Source organism: Dicentrarchus labrax, unplaced genomic scaffold (genome assembly GCF_905237075.1).
Source record: "Dicentrarchus labrax unplaced genomic scaffold, dlabrax2021, whole genome shotgun sequence".
Taxonomy (NCBI): Eukaryota; Metazoa; Chordata; class Actinopteri; family Moronidae; genus Dicentrarchus; species Dicentrarchus labrax.
In genome coordinates, this window is record NW_026136705.1 from 19,884,066 (window position 1) to 19,900,137 (window position 16,072).

The 16,072-nt window shown below is 40.0% G+C and overlaps 2 protein-coding genes across 4 annotated transcripts in view; one reads left to right on the forward strand and one right to left on the reverse strand.

Annotated features, from left to right (window-relative positions):
• Window positions 1–106: 106 nt before the first annotated feature.
• Window positions 107–3,707, forward strand: sdf2 (stromal cell-derived factor 2). Its single transcript, XM_051400352.1, has 3 exons — window positions 107–350; window positions 1,107–1,303; window positions 2,412–3,707. The coding sequence occupies exons 1-3, from the start codon at window positions 164–166 to the stop codon at window positions 2,709–2,711; spliced, it is 684 nt and encodes a 227-aa protein (XP_051256312.1). The 5' UTR covers window positions 107–163; the 3' UTR covers window positions 2,712–3,707.
• An 80-nt stretch (window positions 3,708–3,787) lies between these two features.
• caln2 (calneuron 2) overlaps window positions 3,788–16,072 on the reverse strand; it is a 29,271-nt gene continuing 16,986 nt past the window's right edge. For all 3 annotated transcript variants that reach the window (XM_051400351.1, XM_051400350.1, XM_051400349.1), the window contains exons 5-6: window positions 11,855–12,008; window positions 3,788–8,355 (exon numbers count right to left, since the gene is read on the reverse strand). In XM_051400351.1, the coding sequence (XP_051256311.1) occupies window positions 8,228–8,355; window positions 11,855–12,008 (282 nt within the window). In that variant the 3' untranslated portion in view covers window positions 3,788–8,227. The remainder of the gene's footprint in view (window positions 8,356–11,854; window positions 12,009–16,072) is intronic.

Genomic DNA, 16,072 nt, shown 5'->3' on the forward strand with positions numbered 1-16,072 from the left:
AAACAAAAAAAAAACATATTATAAGCTCCATGCAGTTACCACCCCGGGTCGCCAGCGGCGCTGTTTCCTGAGCTTCATATTGGAATACAGTACAACTTTAATGACGTAGCGAAAAATAATACAAATCTCAGAGAGGCATCGGCGGCTGTCTGGTGTAGTAGGAATGGGTAACTTAAACTGTGCTGTTCTCCCACACTCTCTGCCAGCACTATTATTGTTCTTATTATCCTTTATATTCGGACTGTCGCTTAGCACGGAGCTGGATTTTGTGACCTGCGGATCAGTCATTAAATTGTTAAATATAAAGCACAATGTGAGACTACACTCGCACGACGTACGCTACGGTTCCGGTGAGTTTCCTCTCATTAACAAGATAAATAAGCATTAATGAACAGCTACATCGTGTTTTACACTAACTTTAACTTCATATGGCATTAACCTAGTCTGTAATTAAACGTTTATTGTTGGACGAACATTGGAAATGGGTGGACAGTGTCAATGTGACATTTTAACTAATTCATGATGACTCCATTATGTGTACAAGCAAACAGTGGCTCAGATAAAAGACTGGTGACATATGATCTCCTTTAGGTGACATTTACAAAGCAAATATTGTTAGACATTATAAGAGAAATCCATTTCATAATGGCAGAACATAAAGGAACAAAAAAAACCGATTCTGGTATTAAACCAAGGCAAACACAGGTGTGCCACATTATCTCTACCATGGTAGACATGAGTTCCCCCAACTCTACAAAGGGGGTCTTTGTAATAATATGGGGCTTTGTTCTTATAAATATGTTGTACCGCACTGCATTGTGGTTGTATGGCTCTAGACTTTAAAGTTTAAAGTTGGAAATGCTGTTTGCCAACATGAACCCTTGGGTTCAAAGTCAAACCCAACACACAATCAAGTGTTTTTACAGATTTTGATTCTATGAAGAAATTAAGTAGTCAAAACAAGAGGATTGGCCAACAGCCTTGAACTTTCTTAATCAATGAAATAAGATGTTTTTCCGCCAAAATCCAAGTTTGGTTGTTCCTTTTGACTATCTATGCAACAGCTTTCTGCTCACTGTGTTTGTTTTTATGTGTGTGTGAGACAGGTAGTGGACAGCAGTCTGTAACAGGGGTGACTGCAGTGGAAGACAGCAACAGCTACTGGAGTGTTCGAGGGACAAGTGACGCCTTGTGCCATCGAGGTACCCCGGTCAAGTGTGGGCAGACGATCCGCCTCACCCATGTCAACACAGGCCGTAACCTGCACAGCCACTACTTCGCCTCACCGCTGTCCTCCAACCAGGTGGGTGGTGTGAGAAGTACACAGGGAAAGAGGAGAGGTTTAATGTTATGTGAGCTGCAATCCACATAGCACCCTGCAGAGATTGGGAAATTGCAGTAACATTTCTAATATGTAGCAGGGTTGCACAGTTAATCGAAATTTGATCAAAATCACAATATGAAAATCACAAGAGCTGTAATGTTTTGATAAAGGTAAAATGTGTGACAAAACAGCATTACAATGAATGAAGTACTGTAGCGCTGCAGAGGTGCCCTGGTCTACACATCTTGTCTGTTTGGTACAGACCCCCAAACGTTTCACATCATCCTGATTTTAATATTTTTTTAATCACAATCGCAACATCTGTCAGAATATTCGCAATATGATGTTTTACCACATTGTGCAGCCCTGATATGTTGTCAGAAAGATGTGAAATGCCAAGAGGTTGTCTTTCACATTTAGAGAAAACTAAACACATTTTTTTGAAGTGGACTTGAGTTGACAGCAGCTTTTACACTTCAGGAAACTAACAAACTCTCAAGCCTCAGGTCAGCAAAAACCTCTCCAGTCTTGAGGAAGCGTGAAAACACTGTCTTACCAAAGTGTTATAGGATTGGAAGATGTGTACCGTGAGATGATAGAAATTTGTCAACTGTAAAATGTTGGTATACTGTTTATACCAAGGTAGGCAAATTAATTGAACATGTATTAGATTGTGGACAATTTTTTTTGACAGTTTTATGGCACTTTTTGTTGCATCAGTGTGACAGAGTCCATTGACTAAAATAGAAATTCCTACTGGTTTATTATATCTGTAAACAGTTTCTCTACTAAGTTTCCAGAACATTAGCTATTATCCCTGTGGCAATACAGTATTACCCATATCACAATAGAAGATTGTATGTACATAATCTACAATCTTCACTGTAATATGCACTGTAGTCTGTCTGACCTCCCTCATCCACTCAAGAAGCCTGATACATTAGTATCAGTGGCATCACTCTTAACTGGAAACTAAAGGGTGTGCATCATATATGGTGTTTAAAAGCTTTCACACAATCAAGGTACCTCTTTTACCTCCTCTTTTCCTTCCATTCCATCTTCTAATCACTTTCTCACTCGTCTACAGGAGGTGAGTGCATTCGGCGACGAAGGAGAAGGGGATCACCTGGACGAGTGGACGGTTCAATGTGGGGGATCTGTATGGAAGCGCGAGGAGGCCGTCCGCTTCCGCCACAAGGCCACTGATGCTCTGCTGTCTGTGACGGGGGAGCAGTATGGACGGCCGATCCACGGTCAGAGGGAAGTTCACGCCATGTCGAACCCCAGCCAGCACAGCCTGTGGAAGGCCATGGAGGGCATCTTTATGAAGCCCAGTGAGAGCCCGGTGGGCAGCCGCGACTACGGTCACCCACACACAGAGTTCTGACCTCGATTTTTCTTCTCTGCTTTTGTCACTATGTCTCTGTGTACCCCTGTATTCCTACCTCTGTCCCTAATTACGCCTGTACCAGCAGCCTCTATTCCTAGCCCCCTTCTCCTGTCTCATTTCCCTCTCATCAACCTTTGACTGTCATCTTTTGAGGAGACTGTGCCAAAGTCTGTCACAAATCAGGGTACAATAACTTCATCTTATCAATCTTTAACAATGTCTCTCACATTCATTGTGTTGTAGGAAACACTACTTGAATCCTCAGAGATCCAGCAGCTACACTCAGACAGCTAACAATATTTAAATAGCATCATTGTTTGCCTTAATGGGTACAAAAACACATAAATGTATGAAAAATGCTGTTTTACAGTATAAATAATACTCTTTATTACAGTTTATGACACTTTACATCCAAGAAGAGGTGGTCCTCTCAGCTGTTATTTATTGTTAAATGACTGCCATTAGCAGTGACGCTACAACAAAGACGGCAGTGCATGTTTTGCAGATCAGTCAATTTAAGTCATCAAGTGAGTCTTGTGTTTTGTTGGACTAAAAAAAAAACATTGTTACACTTGTGCCTTTTATCCTTTTTAAGAAGTAGTAGGTGTTTACATTGTTGAGCCTTTTAAACTTTTGGAAACACAAGAATTTTATTGTGTTTTTATGGTATTTGTAAGCCATATTCTACTCAACCAACGGATAAGCAGAGTTACTATGGTAAATTACCTTTTTTTCCCCCTTTAGGTCAGACTCAGTGTTGCATATAAAGTATCCCACACTATCTGATATGAGAGAATAAGCAGCTTTTTTAAATGTATATCATTGAACTAGATGCTGTTTGATCAGTTTCCAAGTGCTGGGAGAAAGTACAGTGTTTTACAGTCATGCTGTCTGTGCATGCATATGTGTTAGAGAAACTCTTTGTTCCAGAGGTTCATATGAGCTACAAACATGCAATGGATACCTCATATTAAATACATTTTTTATGCATAACTATCAGTGTGACTTCTTTATTGAGCAGTTGAGATTATCTTTTCACACATGGTCCTTCCTGCATGATCACTTCAAATCATTCACTGATGTCATGACTCTCTTGATAATTTGCCAACATGAATTATGAAACAAAAGTTAAACAACTGTGTACTAGAGTATACACAATGTAAACTTTCCTTTTAGGTGCGTCCATTTCCTTGGTCGTTCATATAATGGTTGAGCAGGTTGGAGTCACCTTATAAAGCCTAACCCCTTAATTTCAAAGATGAACGGACTAAAGGATTTGCAAGTAAGACAAGCTGTTAATGTCTGCCTGGGCCATTACACTAATGCCTTGTTTGTCCAGTTAATGGCATGTTTTGGTTCATTATCTGCTGGTTAATGGGGTTCGGGTGCATCTGCTATGAGGCTGCTCTCACTTGTATTTGACCTATGCTCCCTAATTATCATGATTTAGAGTGAGTGTGGATGCCAGCGCTGCTCCACGGGAAACTCCTCTGTGACACAAGCTGACAAATGTGTAAATTCACCTCTAGCCATCACGAATCACATCAAGCTAAATAGAGTTTTTAAGATGCTGATCAGGTCAACAGTGGAAGGTTAACCTTTGTCTGTCACACCCGCCAAGGTTAGCCCACGCAAAGCAGTTATCTTTGTAGTGCTACATGTCCTGTATGTATTATGTGAAGGTTATGTCAGAACAGTGAGCTTTCTGCACTTGAAGAGGGTGCTCTTCTGACTCACAGCACCCTTATGGACGCTCTGGTACCTGCACGGGGAAACTGCAGTGAGGGGCACTCAGTGAAAACCACGCTGTGTTGTTATTCTATTTTTAGGGTTGGTATTTAAAAATGACACTACAAAGATGATAACAAGTGACAAGTAAAGCAACAAGCCCACTTTATAGTTTTAGACCTATTAACAGGGAAAATATTTCACATTCTCAGCTTATTGTCTGCCAAAAGTTATGTGTTATTTAGGAGCCTTATTTAAAGTCCCACTCCACTCAAAAATATGTGCAGAATGATGTTTGTGCAGAGTTTAACATTAGAAGGATGTTTTTACATTAATTTGCTGAAAGTGGAAAGTTTCTCTGTGCTCATAGAATATCAGATTTTAAGGGACGGGGCCTACACGCGTGATTATCACAAATAGTTTGTAAATCAATCCTAGTCCAGTATGAAACTGGGAAAATTGTTGATACAACTTGAAGCCACCAGAAAAACTTAAATTAAATCACATCAGACACATTATTATTATTCCAAGCAGACTATTTGTATGTGGGTCTTAATACGCGTCTTGAAGGGATCTTTAAGATTGTTTTACCTTTTAATGTAGCTGCAAGCATTGTTTTGTATATGTTGTTGGTCTTGGGCAAAGGCACAAACATCTCTCACAAGTAAACACAGATGCCTTATATTTCTATCAAAACAAGGTTTTATTGCATAAACATATATGGATATATTTTTTTTTTAGATTAAACAGATTAAACTTGTTATTTGCATTTTTAAATATCCATTCAGTTGGTGACTATTGCTGTTTTCTTTCTCCTTTTCTAAGCAGCATGCCAAGGTTGTATTACATATCTGGATTTAGTTTTTATCTCTATACAATCTACAAGGTAAAAACATGTTTTGGTAAAAACAAATCTCAAAAGCAACTTTCAAAAACATGAAAATCATGAAAAGACTCCGTCCTGTTACAGATGTACAGTATAATAATGTAAACTTTAAAAGTGTTGATAAAAGGTCTGTCAAACGAGTTTCCCTCACATAGCCATGCAAGGATGTCTGAATGGCACAATTATTAGAGAATTGTTAAGATAAGTGGTCTATGCTGGTTTCAAAAGGACCATGATGCTAATAGACAAAGGTGAAAACATGGTCCATTGGTCAAATGTCAATGTGCTGAAAATATCAAAGACATAAAACTGACTTACGAGGATAAGTGTAGCATACATTATACAGCAGTTTATACAGGACGATGAGGCAGTGAGTGACTAAAACACACAATATATTGTATTCAATGTTAATTTTAACCATCCACAGTGAAGCCTACAGACTCTACCCAAGATGATGTGAAACAGAGATGATGATGATGATGATGATGATGTGACCTTGTATTTGCATATTTATGAAAATGCCCTCTCCTGCACTCTGATTTGATTAATAGCTGGTAGAAACTAGAAAAAATGGCTATTACAGTATAAACTGGAAAGTCAAATATGACAGTAGTACATACATACCTACATTTAAACCAAGGTTGTGCCACCACAAAGAAATATTAAATGGATTCCCCTGCCTTTTAAAGACATGGAAATCTAAACAACAACATGCATACTGATTTACAGTATAATACATTTTTGCTGTGATACTTGATCTTACAAAGCTATTTTTTCATTTTAAAAGAAAGCCCTCTCCCTTTTATATTTCGGCTAACCCATATAAACTCACATGGTTGAATGAAATATCTAGTTTTACTTTCATCCACCCCGGCAAAAGACAAGAGAACAAATAATCACTCCAAGGTATTAATGGGAACAAACCAGCCTCCAGATCAATAATGTCCAAGCACCAGAAGCACCGTGCAATTTAGGAATAAACAAATGTTGCTGTTAGGGCATCTACATAGGGCCAGGCGATTTGGTTGGAATAATCGTCACAATATTAATGCAAATATTTTTACGATATCTATATCACAAAATAATCACAGATAAAATAATAGATATGATGTTCACTATAACGAACCGTTTTCCACTGGCTCTTTAAAATGCTTTAACCTCAGGTAATCTCTGTTTCGAATGACAATTTTCCTGGAATCCATTTTTTGGGAAATTTTGCAAAACAATAAAAGAATAAAAACATACAGTTACAATACTATTCTACTACCAGTAGACAAACAATGACGTGTCTTTATCGCCCAGCCCTACACCCATGTAAGAAAAACATCCTCAAATCTAATCTGTGTTGTCATTGGGATGTTCAACCTTCGGCAGCTCCATTATAAAAGAAGAGGAGCACGATTGTAAACTCCTACAAGGTCCTTTCCAAATGTTGTCCTCCCAGCAGGCTTTATAAAACTGTAGTGCGATCCGGTCTGAACCATAAAACATTGCTATGACCCCAGAAACTGCCACAGGTACAGAAGCAGTCACCTTCAATCTCATCTAATCCTGAGCTGTACACCGGTTTGACAACACAATCTGGAAAATCATATTCTATTCCAATACAGACCAAACTGCCCTTTGTGACACTGAAACATATCAAAGCTCAAATTCAGGGGTGTTGTTCTTCACTTCTGAACACCTTGTAGACATGGTCGTTCAAGTGTTTAGCTGCAGTTTGATATTTAAACCACTAGGATGCAACCTTATCCAAGAAAACAGCTGTACCAACAGTATATATCACAGCTCTACTGTATATCCCTGATTTATCTCACTAGTTTCTACCCTTCATACATTCTGCTGTTGAGAAGAATAATACATTACACAAGCTAAGTAGTACTATATATACAATGATATCCATGGGAAACTGGTGTGAGAGTTATGTTTGGTATGGCAGTGTATATACTGGCATGCTTTTGTGTGGTTTATATTTACCACAGTTGGGCAGTATTACAATGAGATGCTGAGGTGAAACATTTTCTACCAACACATAGGCTAACTAAAAATATCACAATGTTTCTCAGCCTGGTCCTATTGTTAACCAAAACCATAGATCCACTGTCATTTGATTTGATATCTCTTGTTTTTTACCTTACATTTCACACCTCTCGGACAGCCTGAACTAACATTATGTATGTGGACAGCACTGTCTTTTACACACCCACACAAAACAATCAATCAACCGATCAGTATTAAGACTAAAGAGTAGAGATAGCGGGACGGTAATGATATTTAAGTGGTCCCTCACTGAGTATTGAGTTGTGCTCCTTGTAGATACACAGAAAGATTTCATGTGCCCCAAGATTAGTGGACTGAGCCGAGGATGTCGATGTGTCACAAAAAGTGTGATGTTTATCATGATGTGAGGGATTTACTATGCATTTAATGTGCCCACATTCACTCAGATCACATTCAGTGCCACTTTTCTAGGGTAAATATGCAGTTGTCCATAATAACCACTGTTTGTTTTTGAAATTAGGAATGGCTCAAAGCACCTGATAAACATTTTTGTTAATTAGAAAATCAAGTTTAAAGGGTGGTCTTCGTCTTAAAAACAGCAAAATAAAACCCACTATTTATTGTCACGATTTATATAAAAACAAAATTATTTTCCCATTCAGGTTTCTTTATAAGTCCAGTAACTCTACATGGTGACATCTTCAATGCAAAACAAATATATCTCTCTATAATTCACCCACATTGTCTGCTTCTACAAGGTAAGTTCAAATCAAACTTAAAAAATAAAATAAAAACTCAACTGATTGTTTAGAGAAGTGCTTGGTCCAGCTTTGGCTGCAAAGACAAGATGTGAGGTCATGGCTGTTCTGTCCACTCCCCATGCTCACAGTGCAATTGGTTACTCCATGCCGTTCCGCAGCATCTGATTGGCCGCGATAAGCATGACACTGATGATGAAAGCCATAGCGAAGGCGCAGATCAGGCTTTTCCTGACACACGTCTGCCGATTCTTCTTCTTCGGATGGACTGAGTGGAGTGAAACAGAAGAGAAAAGAAATAAGAGACAGGAGTATATTTTTGTTGTCATGTCATGGTGATTAGTTAATTCATTGATTAGTTTATTGGTTTTAATACTAATAATACAGGTTTAAAGGAATACTTTTGGTAAATACACTTATTTGCTCTCTTGTGGAGAATTAGAGAAGAAGATATATACCACACTCATGTAAGTGTGTTAAATATGGAGCTAGAGCTGGGAGACAGTTAGCTCAACTTAGCATACATTGGAAGCAGCTTGACTCTGTCAGATGCACGTTATATCCTGCTTGTTTAATTTGTACAAACACAGACTTTCTGTAGTTGGTGACCAGCAGAGACTCCAAGAAGTCACTGCGCCCAACCAATAAATAGTGCAGCAGATTAGGAAGCGCACCGAGCTTTGAAGTCAGTTTGACATTGTGGCCAAAGTGTAATGACAGCAATGACAACGTCACGCGATACACACTGGCCCAAAAATACTTTTTCTCATAAACCTTAAGCTATAAATTGTAATCAATGATCTGGTTTCTTCCCCATTTAAAGAGTTCATATCACTGCGCTCAAATAATGGGAGGATTTGGAAAAGTGGTTTTGTTTGGCATCATGCGCCAACTGAGCAACTTTCATAGGAATGAACGGAGCCCCGCCTCTAACGCTGTATCCAGTTCTCCCATACATCCATGCACATAACCATCCCTAAAATACATGAGTAGTAGTTTTTAAACTTTGGTCTTTTTACAGATTAAACAGTCTTTGGACAGAGCCAGGCAAGCTCTTTCCCTGTTTCCGGTCTTCATAGTAAGTTAGCAAACTGTCTTTCCCAAAATTTTGAACTCTAGCCTTAAGTAATGAAATGAAAACATCAGGTCCAAATAATATTCCGTAAACAATACAACTGTTCAGCCTACATAAATTACAAAATCACATGGTTTTGGGATGGCATTTAAGGTAAGTACTCAACATTAAAAAGGGATCATGGGAAGAATGAACTAAAGACATTTCTGTAATCCTCAAAGTCTTTTCCGTTGTGCCTGTATTAAAATAATCTGATTTGTGTATAGTGATGGGATTTCAACCTGTTTCTCACAGTGAACCAAAAACAAATACGGATAAAATGGCAGCTACGTTCCTAGTTGCCATGTTTTGCAGCTTATTTCTGTGACCTAGATTATTGGTGGAAGTGTCTCCCTAAAAATGTAAAAATGATGAGTACATGAGAGGCATAAACTGGTTCTAATACTCTCTATGCAGCAGCAAAAACAAAGACAAGAGTAGTGAGGTGCAACTTTTGTTCTGCTACCTATCTGTGAGGGCTGAAAGGCCTTGTTTCCTCCAAAGATGTAATCTCTGGAGATTGAAAGAGGAAGAGGAGAAGAGACAGATGTGTCCTCCAACAGGCCTTGCAACGAGAGCAACAACCAAAAGTTTCCTTTCTGTCAGCCCCCTTGTCTCAGTTTGTAAGAATCACAAGCTGCATCAATAAATCAAGTCAGAACTCTGAGTCGTGGATCTAAGAGGGACTGTAAAAGGCACTGAAGTCCCATTGGACAGGAAAAAGATGGGAAGGAAGCAGGCATGAAAGGGGACAGTTGAGGATGTGGGTAGAGGGTTAAATGTGGGGAGCCATACAGCTGTTTCTCTCTACAAGAAAATCTCTATACCTCTTTATAATTTCTTTATCCCTCCCTGCCTAGTTCTCCTGTTTCAACATCTTTCTACTGTTCTTATTCCTCTTCCTAACTGCACTTCATGCCCTGTCCTCAACACCAGAAACATGGTGAAAGAGAGTGCCAAGCAAGCAGTTCCCTGATCCCTTCTTTAGCCTCTTATCTCCTTCTTCACTGTCCCTTTCCCGCTTAGTTTCTCCGTTTCCTCCCGGCTGTCTCATTTTAGGACTCCCCGAGACTGTAGGCCAGCACCCAGTGGATTCATTAAGACTTTCCTAGTTTTCTAGCATGTTTGATCCGTCTTTACCTTTGTCCTAGTCTGACTTGTGGAAGTTTTTGTTTCCCTCTTCTTCTAAAGTAAAGAAGTAACTCTGTGTTTCATTTGGGCACTCAAACATTAGCAAGCCATTCCTCATTCCTGGCTTTAACGTTTAAAGACATGTATGCATTACTTTGACATGATTATGTTTATAGGTTTCATAATTTAAACATCTGTTTTCTTGAATATGCCTCAGCATTCTTGATCTGTCTCTCAGGATCACCGCCTTACAGATATAAACCTGTGTGGTGGATATTCATGTTGAAATAGCAGCGCATAAAAAAATAAAGGATTTCACATTGAATTTTCCCAAACAACTTAGAAGGTAATTTAGTATGTGTTTAAAAGTGTAACCCTATCGCCCTCCACACTACACTACTCTAAATATGTTCCTGCTCTATTTCCCTCTGCCTCCACCATCTCTCCTATCTTACTACACTGTTCTGGTAAATTAGGGGCGTTAACTTGTGGTTACATAACTACACATTCATTTTAAAATGTGTAACTATATATAGATTTGTGAATTTGCCTTTCTAAAATATACCCCAAACGAAGTAGTAGACATTTTATTTGCTTTTTTTGTCAAGAGTTATATACATGAGAATATTAAGACCACTTTCAGATATATCGGTGCCCTAAATACAGAACGAAAGCCAGGAAGTAATAAGCTTAGCCAAAAGACTGGAAGCAGGGTGAAAGAAATACCCTGGCTCTGTCCAGTTCACAAGCTCACTAGTTAACATGTTTCGTCTTGTTTGTTAAATCCCCCAATGTATGTGCTATAATTATTTGTTTGAGTCTTGTCATTATGAGCTTGCCAGGCAACCAGCAGAGACTCAGGAAAGTCACTACACCCTGTCACTGTTCGTCAACGAGTAGCTCCGGCAAGTAACTACCAGACCAGGAAGTGGCTTTTTTTGGCTTAATCCGCCACTGAGCAGCAGCTCATGTTGGTCAATTTCATGTTAAGAGGGTAGATTTAGAGATCATTTGTTGTAGCTTGATAGCTCGCTCACTATATTGCAAGAGGACATCCCTATTCTTTATCCTCCCAGCTGCTCTGATTCGATTCGATCGATTTAGTCCCATAAAAAAACAGAAACAACCCTCAGTGAGCATAACGCCAGACCTACATTAAATTGCTGAAAAAAAGTTAAAGATGTGGGTAATAGTTCAGAGGTTTGGAAACAGGCTAGTTTATCCTATCTCCAACTCTTTATGCTAAGCTTAGCTAATTGCTGCTTGGCTCTAGCTGCATACCTAGCGCACAGAAATGAGAGTGGAATCCATCTTAAATAACCCTCAGCAGGCAAATAAGTGTATTTCCCAATTAGGCATACAATTAGTTATTTAGATTAATGTTAGGAGACTGTTTTGGTCATGGATACATACTTAGCTCAGAGTCAAATGAATGTGCAAAATATCATATTAATTACAGTATAACAGTACTCTTAATAAGTAGGCTACAGGTATTTATAACAGTAAAGAACAGCTTCCTCACCTCCCTCATACTCAGGGCAGTTCCCTGAGGTTTCATTGAGGCTCTCCTCCTCGGTGATGATGATGTTCTCTATGTCCTTCATTGTCAGGTGGTCCCGAAAGGCGTGGAACAGCACCTGCTTCAGCTCATCCAGAGACAGCTGCTGCATGTCAAACTGCAGGGGCACACAGCGATCAATGCAGAGACACAGTCATCCACAAACTGGCTTTATGAGGGCAGATAAATATAGAATGTAAGAATGAGGTGTGAAATGTGAAATGTGCAAGATGCAAGATGCTAGAAAATATGGCATGTATGGATTTGTGTTTTATTGCCAAAATGTTATGTACAGGTACATTATGTAAGTAGGAAATGTGTCAGTTGTAATGTAATGGCAGCATGTTTGCAGATGCATCACTGGGTCTATTTCTAGGGGCCCGGAATCAGTATGTAAACCTGTGTGTGCATTGATATAGGTGGATAAATGCAAGCACAATTGGTTTAATGGACATATCAATTAAAATGGAAATACCAGAACATTTACATCCTTGTAGGTGGTTGCATTCTCAATTGTGTGTGCTTGTTTGTGTGTAGAATGATTTATGAGGCTCTGACCAATCAGTGACTCTGTCTTATTCCCTGTCTGCCCTTCCAAAACATCACGTCCTTCCTGCCCCACCAGAAGATTTCTTCTACAACCCATAGACACACATGCACACACAATCCTCAAACCACTAGAATATATGTCTAGATTATTTACCTCACTGACAGCCTCAAATACAATCAGTCGCTTGGTGTAGCACAACAGATGGACATACTGAGGCAGGCGAGGCAAAGAGGAAGAAAACAGGGGTTTGATCGAGAGAGTAAGTAGAGATACTGTGAGATGAAAAAATAGGGAAGTATAGTGAGGTCAGAGAAAACTGAGATGAAGGAAATAGTGGGATATACAGATGGAGAAAGCAGGACTGGCAGACAATGCAGTAGGGACATAAAATAGTTATGGAGAAGAGGGGATACTCATTTCAACTAGGGAACAATAATCCTCATGCTTCACAGCAATGTTTGTTCAAAACTAACTAACACAATCTCTCATGCTCAAGGACCAAAAAAAAATAATTAAACCCAGCTCCATTTATTGCCTAAAGGGCTTCTCTGTAATGTCAGATTACAGCACTGCAACAAAGCAATCGGTGGAACGCAACCAAGATATCAATACGATTCAGAGGCATGATATTATACCAACATACATTAACACACCAATCACCCGTAACATTATGACCACTGACAGGTGGAGTGAATAACACTGATTGTCTTGTTGTTAACATTTTGTCCTCAATGTTGATGAGTTGGGCAGCGTGAGCATTTGAGTTATTTTGACAAGGACCAAATTGTGATGGCTAGACGACTGGGTCAGAGCATCTCCAAAACTGCAGCTCTTGTGGGATGTTCCCGTCTGCCGAGGTCAGTACCTATCAAAAGTGGTCCAAGGAAGGAAAAGCGGTGAACCGGAGACAGGGTCATGGGTGGCCAAGGCTCATTGATGCATATGGGGAGTGAAGGCTGGCGGAAGGCTGTTGCGTTTGGGGCTGCGTAGCCACAGACCAGTCAGGGTGCCCAGGTGGTCATAATGTTATGACTGATTGGTGTATATAGATATACACAATAAAAATCTCATACACACATGCAAACACACATTATGTATGCATTAAACCTGAAATATTGAGCCAGTTCTTTATGTATTTTGCAAGCCTGCGTCTGTGTGTATTGATGTGCACCCCAAAAGCTCTGCAAATGTGTATTGATTCCAGTCCTACCATTCATGATGATAATGATGTTGCATTTTCTGGTGATTTACACTGCAGTTACGGAAACAAGTATGTGGATGCACACACACATACACACCCCTGCTTGTACCCCACTCACTCACACACACAGACCCACATGAACACATGCAGATACACTATTAAGTGAAAGCAAAGAACTTGGAATCAATATTATCCCAATTTGGCAAACTTGGATCAAATTAAAATAACCCTTTTCTTTTCTTTTTGGAGGCTCCTTTTTTTCCTTTGAAGCTTTTTTTTAAATAGCAATACCAACGAAAGTGACAGGAGAGGATAGGGCACGACAAACAAGTTTCAAAATTACAGCATCATAAGTTGTAAGCACCTTAGTCAGAGTAAAAAATTAAAATGTAAATAGACCTGTACTTGTATAGCGATTTTCTAGGATTCCGACCACTCAAAGCACTTTTACACTAAGTGCGACATTTACCCTTTCACACTGTGATAGCAAACTCCATCAAACATAAACTACCTCATTCATGCACATTCACACACGGATGCACAGCATCGGGAGCAATTTGGGGTTCAGTATCTTGCTCAAGGACACTTTGAAATGCAGCAGGAGGAGCCGGGGACAACAACCTTCTGATTAGTGGACGACTCGCTCTACCTCTGAGCCACAGCCACCCGAAAGTGTCATTCCATCACAAAAAATGTAATGGTTCTATATGTTTCTTTCTGAAAAACGTTTTCAATAATGACACTAGTGGCCGTTAGGTGAAATGCAGTCAGCATCCTGTTGCTCGCACCCTGGGCATTGGCCAAAACGAGACGAGGAGACTAAACATTGGACAATAAATTACAATCATATATAGATTTGCAAAATTCCTATATTTTATTTGGACCATTGGCTCCATGCTACTAATTAGCTTACCGTTTGTAAATCTCCCAGTCAGTCACAAAACAGCCAATGCCAGACCCACGCCACAGAGCCAAGCCACAGCCAGGCAGCCAGCCAGGCAACCCCAGCTAATCCTAGGCTACAGTTAGCTAGTTGGATGCCAGTACCTTGCATCATGGTCTACCTCTTCCTTAGATCAGGCAATATTGCTGCTGCACTTCTGCCCTAACAGCTGCTTTGTGAATTGCAATGCACAAGCTCTGGAGCTCACGTTTGCTTCCTGACTCTTTCTCTCTCTTGTGCCATTCTGCTCTGCACAGGCTTGTGAGATTATTCCTCAGTTGCTGCCTCAAACTGTCTTGCCAGAGTCTGAAGCTTTTTCTGCAGTTGTTAGAATTTTCTGCCCTTTGGTTCATGGTATGGGGTCTAGTGGTCTTGGTCTATTCTACTTGTCTGCGGTGAAACTGACAATGATGCTTCATCATCTGAAGCTGTCTGTCTGCCTTTTCCTTTGCTGCTGATTCAATCATTCTGGCTGCATCCTCATCATGGCATTGTGGTGCCACTCTCCGTGCTGGCTTGTTGCTGGCTTGATCTGGTGCTGCTTAACTACTGGGAGATGGAGAGCTTAGCACTTGGAGATCCTGGGCTCTGTGCGCTGTCTCCAGGCCAAGCTCCTCCTGTGTCTCACCAGGAGTGGATCCTGTGCACCCTGATGGACTTTAAGGCTACGCTCATTCTTGCTGATTTTGCCACAAATGCATCTTGCAGTTGTCATTGCTGATATTCTGTTTGCCAAGGTTGTCATTGTAAAGTCTGTCCTATTGGGACTCTCTGACTCCTCTGGGATAATGGCTCTGTGGGTCAGTCTGTAGCTTTGTTGGATATGCAGGTTGGACTGCTACCCCATCCTGCCCCAGTTGCCATCTTTCCGAGCTGTCAACTGAGTGTCCAGTTGTCACCAATCTGTTCTTGTTTGTCATCCAGCTTATTCCTGGGCATCACTGGCTCTGCCAATATCAAAATATATTTTAGAGACCTTGTAGTTATGTTAGGTTTGACTTTGTTGGATTCTTACTCTGTGTTATGGTTGGTGTCGGTTGTTTGTTGACATTAGCGGACTCCAGTTATAAGCTAACATTAGCTAGTGTTGCACACTGTTGACAATGAAGGAAAGCGAAGAGAGAAGGCATTCGGGAGCGTGCATAAAGGTCACATCCTTTCTGCGGAAAATCAGAAAAATCTGCATCACTAGAAACGCATAAACATGTGTCCACAAGCACTCGAGAATGCTGGGGATGGTCTCATTTTTAAAGTTACAACCCGTTCACACATTGGAAATAAAAAGAAACAAATGCCTCATTATATAACATATGGAACCTTCAAGGGTGTGAAAGAGTGATTGAAATATGGACGAACACTACACAACAACTTCATTTCAGTTATTAATATTTTCTGATGCTGTATTAAGCATGTGTCCTCATTTTAGTAGTTTGAACACATTCAAAAAGTGCAAACAAAAATACAGATTGGACCTTTAACTGCTCTGAC